Here is a 12145-nt window from a genome sequence, read left to right as displayed (position 1 = left end):
GGGTGCTCAGGGAATGTCACCCAGAAACCTTGAGAGATGATCCCCAGAGAGCCTTTCTTGGGTGTCAAAAGCTCCTCCCCCAGCTGGAGAGAATATCTAGTATCTGAGGAGCCCCCTGTAACTTTCCTTTTACCTCCAGCCCTAGACTGGCCCTAAAGCAGGCAGAAGGATCACGTTCAGGTGCCTTTGTTTCATGACCTTGATTTGTGAATACTTGTGACCAATGGGCCACATTTCTGATCTCTACCTCCATTTTTCTGTTGAGCCACAGATTTGCAGGAAGAAAAGTAAGTGAGATTTGGGAAAAGACTTCAGTCATTTACAGAGGTAGCCACATACGGAATAAAACACACATATGGGTTTTATTGTTGTTAAAGGGTCAAATTACATTAAACTGGAAAGGGTCCAGGTGTATATGAATTTTTGTTCTTCTTTAGCCTTAATTTACCACTTTCAAAGATCCTCTGTTAATCCTAAGGAATAATGACTTCCAGAATTAAAGACTATCTTGACTAATATGGTAATAAAGAATGTGGCTCTGCTACTTAGCAGCTATGTTTCCTTGTCTATATTCTTGTCTTCACACAAATCATAATCCACAGAGACACTATTTATAAAGCCTCATAGGATACATTTACAGTTACTTACCATGGTACACACATCAAGCCAAACAACTTTCCCTGTTAAGAAATGGTCCCTGACGTCTAACATAAAATTTTTCTTTCAACCTCATACCATTCCTTTTCATATCATGCTCGGAGGGGTTGAAGTGTAGCTGTGCAGCAATCCCTTATAAATACCGTTTTGTAGATTTCCTTTATTTAAAATGTTATATTTCTGAAAAATAGATTAATCTTAAAAGCACTAAAGAAGTTTGCCTTTGAAATTTACCCAATAGTGAGTCATTTTTCAATGTGGCTAATTTGCTTTACTTCCAGCAAAATGCACTTTTTAGGCAACTCCATGTATTCTATTATTAAATTTATTTTTATAGCTAACCTGTTACATAATTATATGTTTGTTTAGTAATAGGGGAAAAGCTACTAGAAAAGTTACACTACCAGTATATTTTCCAATTAGATGTTCATAGTGTTAGCTTTCTTCTAGAGTTATAATTCCAATGTTAAAATTCAGCCCAGTTCTTTAATTGTTTGTTGCTGTCACAGGCATAGACAGAGGGAAAGGAGACAGAGGTTAAAAAACATTGAAAACTCCTCTTCTTTGAAGAAGAGCTCGCTGTGGTGCCCCAGCACTCTGCTTTCTAACAGGCAATTTGTTTGATGGACCAGTTACCTGCAACGATTCCATCAGCAGACATTGTGCCCTACATTGCAGTTGTCATAGGGTTATAAAGAGTTGAAATACTTGGTCCTTACTCTCAAAGACTATATAATATAGCCATGATGGGGACAGTTCTATGATGCAGTTTTGTGTAATGGGAGGAACAATGGACACAGGATCAGAAGACATGAGTTCAAGTCTTGATTTTCATCCTTTGACACCTGTGTGTCCACGGGCAGTTACCTAAACGGACCTGATCCTCAGTCTCTGCTTCTGAAGAGAAACAATAATCCTCGCCCTCCCTGTTCCATTGGATGGTGATGAAGTTAAATAATGTATGTGAACATATTTTGTAATCACAAATGCACTATGGTGCTTTCAACACAAAAGAGCTAGTATACAGTTGTATGCTACCTCCATGCAAGGACATGTGTTTAGGGCTGGGGGGAGGGAGGGAGCAGGGTGAGAGAGAGAGAATAGGAAAGGATTTTACAAAGGTTATGGGCTTTGTGTAGCTTTGAAAAATGAGTAATGTCTAGGGAAGAGGACTGTAGCACAGAAGTTGAGAGGAGTAGTACCATCAGAGTTGAAAGACTGAAATGAGAACGCAGTGTGTAAACCATAGTGACAAGAACTCTACCTTAAACCCTAGAAGCTTGGGAATTAGTAGGTAGCTACAGAGCCTGAAGCTTTGCACGACATTACACCACTGAACTTGAATGGATTCAATAATTGTTTGAATTCTAATATAAGTTGATACTTAACAGTTTAAAAATGTTTCTACCAACAAATCTATGATGTTATCACAATTGCATCCATATAAACATGAGGAAACTGCTCTTAGAGATGTAAATTCCTTGCCCAAGGTAACTTAGCCCATGATAGAACTAAAATATGAGTTTATACCGCCTGACTCTAAAAACCATGTATTTTTTCCTTAGTGAGCAAAGAACATTACTCCACTGTTTATTCCCAAAAGAAATGAGCATGGGTATGAATATAAATAATCAGAGACCTGAAGTAGATGAACCAAAAGAATCTGCCCAGCCTGCTATTGACGGAAATCAACCATCTAGGTTCCTTATATAATTTTTTACTTTCTTAGCTGCCATATATGATTTAATGAAGAAAGAGAATCACACTTTGGTGAGTGAGTTTACTTTCCAGGGTTTCTCCAGCTTCCATGAGCACCAGCTCACTCTCTTTATTATGTTCTTTGCACTGTACATGTTAACCTTGGCAGGCAGTATCATCACTATGACCATCATTAGCCTTGATCATCACCTCCACACCCCCCATGTACTTCTTCCTCAGCATGCTGTCAGCTTCAGAGACCATGTACACACTCATCATTATACCCAAGATGCTCTGTAACCTCACAGGCCTGAATCAGCCCATTTCTTTGGCAGGTTGTGCCACTCAGATGTTCTTCATCATTTTGGCCATCAACAACTGCTTCCTGCTCACAGCAATGGGGCACGACTGCTATGTGGCCATTTGCAACCCCTTGAGGTACTCTGTCATTGTGAACAAGAGGGTGTGCATCCAGCTGGTGTGGGAGGCCTGCAGCATTGGGCTGGTTGTAGCCATGACACAGGTTACATCTGCATTCAGGTTATCTTTCTGTGCTACAAAGTTGGCCCACTTCATCTGTGACATCTGACCTGTGATGAAGCTCTCCTGCACTGACATGACTGTCAATGAGATCCTGACTTTAATCATCAGTATCCTGGTGATCCTGGTTCCCATGGGATTGGTTTTCATTTCCTACATCCTCATCATCTCCACCACCCTTAAAATTGCCTCTGCTAAGGGCCAGAAGAAGGCCTTTGACACGTGTGCTTCCCACCTCACTGTGGTCATGGTCCACTATGGCTGTGCCTCCACTGTCTACCCCAAGCCCAAGTCAGAGAACACCAAGGATCAGGGTCAGCTGATCTCAGTGACCTACACCATCATCACCCCTCTACTGAACCCTGTGGTGTACGCTCTGAGGAACAAAGAGGTCAAGGATGCTCTGCTCCAGGCCACTGGCAGGAAGCTTTCCTGAGAAGATGGGCCTGTTTCACAGAAGGTCTTAGAAGATTCTACAGAGAAGAAAAAGTAAAGCAGTGCTCACAGCACCTACAGTGAAAATTCTGCAGCCTACTAAGCAGTGGTTGGGTAGAAGAGAAAAAAGGACTACAAACCCAGCCCCTAGAGATAGGGAGAAGGTTCTCCAAAGCACAAGCAAGCCTGCATCTGACAAGAGAGCATAGATGGTATGGAGCAATAAATATAGGAGAAAGAACTTGATTTGGGGAAGTAGATGGGTTGTCTGCACAGCTAGGACAGAATAAGATCAAGATAGTAGAACGAATTAATGAGGGGAGGCTACTCCAAGGCAGGACTAAACTTTTAAATATATTCTATAACACTCTTTTTGGACATGGGATTCCCTTTTATCCATTTAAAGTTACAAAGGCTTAACATCCAATTGAAGTCATTCTTTTATGGGCAATTCAAGTTCCTTGCATCTTAGACCTCATAAATAAATAGCTATCGGGGCTTCCCTGGTGGCTCAGTGGTTAAGAATCCACCTGCCAATGCAGGGGACATGAGTTCGAGTTCTGGTCTGGGAAGATCCCAAATGCTGCGGAGCAACTAAGCCCGTGTGCCACAACTACTGAAGCCCATGCGCCTAGAGCCCATGCTCCGCAGCAAGAGAAGCCACCGCGATGAGAAGCCTGCGCACCTCAACAAAGAGTAGCCCCTGCTCGAGAGAAAAGCCTGCGTGCAGCAACGAAGACCCAGTGCAGCCAAAAATAAAGTAAATAAATAAATTTATTAAAAATAAATAAATAAATAAATGGCTATCAGAGATAATAAGCATCTACACAATTCATCAGTCCTTGAAGTCCGGATCTTTTCCACATAAGTCTGCATTCTCCCATATGGCCAACCTGGAACTTAAGTTTTCAGGACCATGTAATAGAAACATTTTTGGAAAGTGATTAAAATTCCTTGGCAATTTAATTAAAGAAAGAGGTAGCACCAAGTAATCATATTGGCATTTATATTATGAGAATGTACAAAGGTTATTGGTGATAATATATGTGAATGGTTCACCCAGTTAAAAAAAAAATTAGTATTGCCTTTGGAGATGCTTGGAGAATGAAAAGAAGTGTCTAGTGATGGGAATACAAGAGCGAATCTATAACAAGGATTAGCCAGGTGAGAGGATTGGGAAGATTTGGATGGGTAAGGAAATAGCCATATGGTAACTTAGTGACTCAACAAAAGAAAAAGACTCAAACCATCAACACTATCATTTCAAACCCCCTAGGACCTGAATTAATATGCCATCTTTCACTAGTCACCTCCACTTCCAGCACCCCTCCCCCAGCCTGTTATCCAGTCCCACACAGAACACCTGGTGACTTGTGGCTTCCCATTTCCCATTTCATATTCTCATGCTTTTCTACAGCTTATTGTTACTTAATGGAAATCCCTTACTGCCACCCTCACTGCCCACTCAACCAGGGTGTTCTCCTTTTAAAACACCAAACTAAAGCATCTCTCTTTTATGAACTTTCTAATGAAGAAGAAATCACTCCCTCACTCTCCTACCTCTAAACTCATACATGCATTATATTACTATAGTGAGCATTTCCCATGATGTCTTTATGGCTCAAAGTCTGAAATGGGCAGTGAATGATGTTGTAACCAGATGAAGACTTCACTAAGTGGACAGTTTAATGTCTTACTTGTACCAAGTGACCTGTTTTTCACAGGCTGTGTTCTCCTTCATGTTAATTTCAAAAGTTAGGGTTATGTCCAAATATTGTAATTTCATAAATAGCCCATTATGGTTCAGTCTTTCATAAATTTGAGTATTTTTTAAAATTTGTGGTGGAATCCAACAGAACCCCAAAATAAAGGTACCCCAGGTTTGCCAATGGTCACTTTTACTCAGTAAATAAAAAGACTTTTTAAATTTTAGACTGTAGCCTCAAAAATGCTGCCCTGTTCATTCAACTTTATTAATAATAATCTATATTGGCAAAGTTAGCTACTGAAAATGTTAGGTAGCAGTTTTTGGAAGCCAGCAGAGTAAAGTGGATATAACATAAGCACTGTGAGAAAAAGACTGCATTTTGAGTCCTGGCTCTGCTTCTTATTCACCACATATACTTGAATGATTAGCTAACTTCTCTAAGCCGCTGTTTCCTCATTTACAAAACGTCAGTTTCTCACGACAAACACGAGACAAGAGGTGTGAAAATCCTTTGTAAATGACAAAACAGGGGCAAATATTCTTTATTTTTATTAGAGTAAGAAAAACGCTATAATCTCTGTAAACTTCTAATTATATCAAAGAAACCCAGAGGGTTCAACCTCATCCATCTGAGGAGGGTACTGCCACAGAGATTTCTGATTCTCTGTTTTTGTCTGCCCGCTATCACTTTTATTTCTGTTCCTGGTGCAAGGTCGAGTCTCTTTCTTTAGACACCCTGGAGAATGATGAGGGGAATTCCGCTTCTGGATGATTAATCCTCCAGACACATCCCAGTCATTTAGCCTGATACAGAGCTTCAGTGATCTCATGAGCACAGAAAGTGATTGTTTTACTTAGTTTCCCCAGACATATTGGTTCCACCCTTCATTTCTCAACTGGCCTCTTTTGTTGGGAAGAACACAAAATCATAAGAAGACTTGAATTTAAGACACACCTTTATTCCTTCCCAACTGTGTATTCCTAAGGAAGTAATGGAATCTTTCCTTATCTACGACATGGGGTTACCAATGCTGGCTCTGCCTTTCCCATTAGGCTATTGTAAGAATCAAATATAGTAGAATTAACAGAGCATAAATTGTTGTGATAACCACAGGAGGTGTTAAGAAATATAATGTACCATTATCCCTATTATTATTAGCTAACATGATCCCTGTATTCTTACCTCTCCAATTTTTCCTGGCTATTTTATATTATTTCACTAATTTTTGACTCCTTCCTCCCTCCCACTTGTACTTAAGTTCTAATTGCTGTTGTATCCATCCTTAAATCTGGTCATGTATTTGTAGTTGCTTATAAAAAACAGCAACAACAAAAAAACAACACTTCCAAACTTTGCATTACTATCTTTTGTTAGCAACTTCAGCAGTTAATGCTTGTCCTGCTCTACATCAAACACTTTCCCTCCTTCTAGTTTAGTAGATTTCAAACTCTTTACCATGGTCCATGGCCCTCAATAAGCAATGCATACTGTAACATAACCCAGTATGCATGCATACATTATCTGTATGTCTGTGTATATATACACATACACATACATATACAAACAAGCAAAACATTGACAAAACAGTACTTACCCTTACTATATGCAATGCATTTAGATGTTTTTCATTCTAGTCAATTCTGTTCTATTTCATTTTATTTAAGTAATATTAGTGAAGAGAGGTGCATCTAAGACATATTTTGACCAAATACTCAATAACTGAGAGTTAAAATATTCAGCGGAAGTCAATGTCTCAGCCCAATATCATCAGATTGTCTCTGGGATACTGAAATAAAATTAAAATCTTATTTCAAAATTTAATAACATTGGAATTTTGTTATTAAACATTTGGTAATCATATTTAAACATTTGACATTTCAGAGGAAGGACATTTAGTCTTCACTGTAGCTGCTAGATTGTTCTAGCAGTCACTAAAACACACATTTGGTATACCAGGTAGATGCTCATTTTTCAAGTGAGGAACTGAGATTGGTAGAAAATCAGAATATCTTGAAGGTAATATCTCATTTTTCTCTAACACTTTCTTTTCTTCATATTCTTTATTAGATATGGATTAAAAATAATTTATACTGGATACTGTCATACATGATTTCGGTGGCAAAACTGAAATTGTGCTGTAACTCATGTATAAAATATGATAAGATTCATGGCTTAAATGGAATTAAGAAGCTAAAAACAGAGTGCTGAAAAGTTGTTTTATTTAATATTATAAATACAAAACACCAGACGATTTTACAAAGATTAGAATTCTGATATCTAATTTCCATTATTCTGCTTTGTACAATTTAAATTTTATAAATATCTATTGGCTTTATAAGGATATAGTGTTCTTTCTAAAACTAATAAGCAACAAACTATTTCAATATTTATATGAAATATTATTTTCCTATTTAACTATTTAAAACTCTTAAATTTGTCCAGAAAATTAACAACTTTCACAATATCATCAATTATTCTTGCATTTTACTCTTGTAATAATAAATGAAATGTATACTTCAATTGCTTGATAGAATTTTATCATGAAAAGCATATAAAGCTATTTCAGTCTAAGTCACAGTCTAAGTCACAGATAAAATGATTAACTGCATTTGAAAATGCATATTTGAACATTTAAAAAAATCAAAATGACTTGCTTTATTCAGAATACTGATGTTGTTAGACTGATTAGAGACAATAACCCATACTATTAAATGATCGTTTACCTACAAATTGAGATGCCAAAAAAATGGCATACAAGATTTTGAGCCATCAACTTTGCAGAAACTGAAAACCAAAGTAGCAACCCAACAGCAGATTTTGACCAAATACCAAAAGCAAAGCAGAACTTTGAGGTATTCCTGGTGTGATCCACTAAATTTAGGGAAAACATGGGGAGATATGGATGTCATACGCAGTGTTGCATGCATAAGTGACACGCCAAGCTGGCTGAAATGGTAGGTAAGTATCTGAGAAGGAGGCCCCTTATTTTTTCTTTTGTCTCCTTTTATTCTAAAATAGCAGTATGTGAATTGGCATTTTCCTGGTCGCAAAAGCAATACTAATTCTTTGAAAAAAGTTTCAGAAAATTATAAAGAAGAAAGTGGAACATTTGATTTTTGATGTTCACTATGGCCCAATAAGTACATACAACATTTCTCCTCTCCACACTCCCCAACCCCACCCCAGCACCAAACCCAGGAAGGGAAAGAAAAGATTTTAAAATTAGGATTATATAGCCACTGCTTTAAAAAATGGAATATTTAGTGGACTAGAAAATATGAGTCATGTTGAGCAACTATGAGGCATGATATAGACTCCCAACAAATGTAATCAGATTGATAAGGTATCTTAGAAGTATATGGGAATAAAAACTAAAGTCCAGTCACAAAACTTGGGAGCAACACAAGAGTTGCTTCATACCAGCGATAGTGGAAAGTAAGAATAATGATAAATGCCAGGAGAAAGCAACAGGAGGTATTAGCCCAGAAGAAGGAGCCCTCCCCATCAGCTATTGCTCCCAGGTAGGCAGTAACAGAACAGTGTTGGTGGTTTCCAGATAAGAGCAATTCTTGTCTGGAAAAGGCATGGAGAAAGAGGCATGGCAGTGACACAGAGTCTAGCCATAACAAAAACTAGGGGAAAAAAACCCATAAATACAGGAGGAAGCAACTAGATACTAGAAGTGGTGAGCTAAAAAGCTATAATATTTTTATAAAGTAATTTATTATAAGAAAATTAAAACTCACTTCTCTTGCTCAATGGAAAGCTTATAGCTCCCCACCAAGAAACTGAAGGATTTTCCCCTGAGAAATTCAGCATGTCAAGAACAAAGACTTAGATATGGACAGCTCAATGTCCTATGTTGCAAAAGTAAGCTTACCCTAATAAAGCCAGCTTTATCACATTACCCAGCATTATCACCCTAGTAAATAAAGCCCACCATCCAATATATCCCACCTCACCACACACATGTACACAGAGTTTCTGAACAGCTTGTTAGTATGTCAATCATAGTTATAATGCACTGAAAGGATCACCAAGCATTTGAGGAAAACCACTAGCATGAAAAGAGACATCAACCTAATAAACAGATAACAAAAGAATATGGAAGAATCAGATACAGTGCAGGGAGTAGATTAAAATCTTTCAAAAAATACTTATTTAACATTTTCAGAAGGATACAACAAAATCCTTTATCAGAGAAATAAAAGCAGTGTTACATAAAAGGCACGTTCTCAGAAGCAGAAAGATATTTTACAAATTAAAAATACATTAGCTGAAATAAAAAATTAAGTATGAGAGTGACAAGAGAAATTTGATGAAATGTCTTGAATAGCAGAACAAAAAGACAAATAGGAGTGAAATAAGGGGACAATATATGAATACTGAAGATAAATCAATATAGTGACTCACATATTGAATTACTACATTGAACACCTGATACTAATATAATATTGTAAATCAACTATACCTTAATAAAAAACAATAAAAATAAAAATTAGGTCTTGAAAATAAAAGGTTTTGGTACATACGATCAAGAGCAAATGAGAAAAGCACTATCTAAATAAAACCACAAATAAAATAAGGACATTTACATAACTAGGGATACAAGTAAAATTGTTAAAACTGTAAGATAATAGCAGGAAAATCTTTAGATCAATACATTTAAAAATGTAGATTAAATACACAGTTTTAATAAAAATATAAATTAATAGTGGCCTGAGAATAATTAGAAAAATGAATAGACCAATAATCAAGAAAAATTAAAATTTAATCAAAATACACTTTCTACCCCTATTCAAGAGAAAGACATGAGACCAGACATTTAAGAGAAAATATGCATATTCTTTCAGGTCTTATAAGAAGAGGGCAATCTCCCCAACTCAAATCATGAGAACACCAGCTTCAAAAACCTTATATCAAACCAGAACTAGGCAGTCAAAATACAAAATTAAACACCAATGTCACCTACAGATAGGAGCAAATATTCTAAATAAAATTTTAACAAAAGGAATCCATAGTTTAAAAAAACCCCAGCATGTCCAAGTTGAGTTTAGACTAAGAATATTAAGAAGATTCAACATTAAAAGAATTTATCAGAATAATAAAAGTTAAAGGATAAAATTCATATGACTATCTCAAAAAATGAAAAACATAAAACCTTAGATATAAATCCAACATTCAGTTAATCATAAACATTCTTACCAAACTAAGACTAAAAAGAAATTTCCTTTACCTATGAGCATCTATCAGAAGTCTGCACCAAACAGCATATATCATGACAAAACATTTGAGCATTCCAACTAAAGCCAGGAAAAAGACAAAAATGTATACACATAGGTAAGTATAAAACACAATATAGATCTATTTTGTTTGCACTCTTCTCCTATCTGACTTAAAATACAACCATAAAGCAATCAAAACAAAATTATGTTGATGGACTTGTATAAAATTGTATAAAGATATTACACATATATATAACAATAATAGCACAAGAGAGGTGAGGGAATGAAGCTATATTGGAGCAAAGTCCTTGTATGCTTTGCAAATTAAGTTGGTATTAATAAGAGCTAGAATTTTTTTTAAGTAAAATTTAATTGTGATCTTCCTCAGGGCAACCACTAAGAAAATAACTCAAAAAAATCTAGAGAAGAAAAATCAAGGGCATTAAAATGTTACAAAAGAAAATATCTACTTAACAGAAAGAAGGCAGTAATAGGTTGACAAAAGGAAAAAAGAAAATAAAGAATGACAGAAAGAAAACCAATAGTAAGGGACTTCCCTGGTGGTCCACTGGTTAAGACTCTGTGTTCCCAATGCAGGGGGCCCAGGGTTCAATCCCTGGTCAGGGAACTAAGATCCCACATACTGCAACTAAGCCCACATGCCACAACTACTGAGCCTGCGTGCTCTAGAGCCTGCATACCGCAACTAGAAAAGCCTGCACACCACAACTAGAGAAGCCCACGCACCACAATGAGGAGCCCATGCACCGCAACAAAGACTCAGTGCAGCCAAAATAAATAAAGAATGCTTTTTTTAAAATTGAATTTCAGATAAAAAACTCAAATACTCAAAAAAGAAAAGAAAGAAAGAAAACCAATAGTAAAATGGGAGATGTAGGTCCTACCTGACCAGCAACGTTAAACAGAAATAATTTAAATAATACAATCAAGATGGAGAGATTGGCAGAGTGAATTAAAAAGATATGATCCCACTATATGGTGTTCACAAGAGACAGACTATAGATTCAAAGACATTCAAAGACAAATTACATTAAAAGTAAAAAGATGAAATAAGATATGCCATGCAAACAGTAATAAAAAAATGGAATGGATACATTAATATCAGACTAAATTGACTGTAAGACCAAAATTGTTACAAGAGAAAAGAAGTACACTATATAGTGATAAAAGTTAAATCCATCAGGAAAGCATAATAATTATAAATTGTACGTGTTGTTAACAACAAAGTCCCAAAATACATGGAGCAAAAACTGACAGACTGAAGGAAGAAATAGACTATTCAATAATAATAGTTGGAGACCGTAATACTCCATCTTCAATAATGGATAAAACAACTAGGCATAAGATCAACATGGAAACAGAAGACTTGAACAACACTATGAACCAACTAGAACAGACATCCAAGGAACATTCCACCCTATCAAAATACACAGTCTTCTCAGCAAGGGACATTCTTCAGGACAGAACATATATTAGACCCTTAAGTAAGCCTCAGTAAATTTAAAAGGATTGATTTCAAACAAAGTATATTTCCTGAATGCAATGAAACTAATTAGGAATCACTTATAAAAGGAAATTTGGGACTTCCCTGGTGTCGCAGTAGTTAAGAATCCACCTGCCAATGCAGGGGACACAGGTTCAAGCCCTGGTCCGGGAAGATCCCACATGTCGCAGAGCAACTAAGCCCGTGCGCCACAACTACTGAAGCCCGCACACCTAGAGTCTGTGAGCCACAACTACTGAGCCCTGGCGCCACAGCTACTGAAGCCCGCCCCGTGCTCCGCAACAAGAGAAGCCACCACAATGAGAAGCCCGTGCACCACAATACTAGCCCCTGCTCACCACAACTAGAGAAAGCCC

At 36.9% G+C, this 12145-nt stretch overlaps 1 protein-coding gene across 1 annotated transcript; it reads left to right on the top strand.

Moving 5' to 3' along the window:
- Positions 1-2403: 2403 nt before the first annotated feature.
- Positions 2404-3331, top strand: LOC309957776 (olfactory receptor 10J1-like; the record flags this gene model as incomplete). Its single annotated transcript, XM_082833218.1, is given in 3 exon segments — positions 2404-2574; positions 2576-2941; positions 2945-3331. Coding segments are annotated over 3 exon segments (924 nt in total).
- Positions 3332-12145: the final 8814 nt, after the last annotated feature.

Source organism: Leucopleurus acutus (assembly GCF_964270905.1).
Source record: "Leucopleurus acutus genome assembly, chromosome: 2".
NCBI lineage: Eukaryota > Metazoa > Chordata > Mammalia > Artiodactyla > Delphinidae > Leucopleurus > Leucopleurus acutus.
This window is presented reverse-complemented; position numbering and strand designations above follow the sequence as displayed.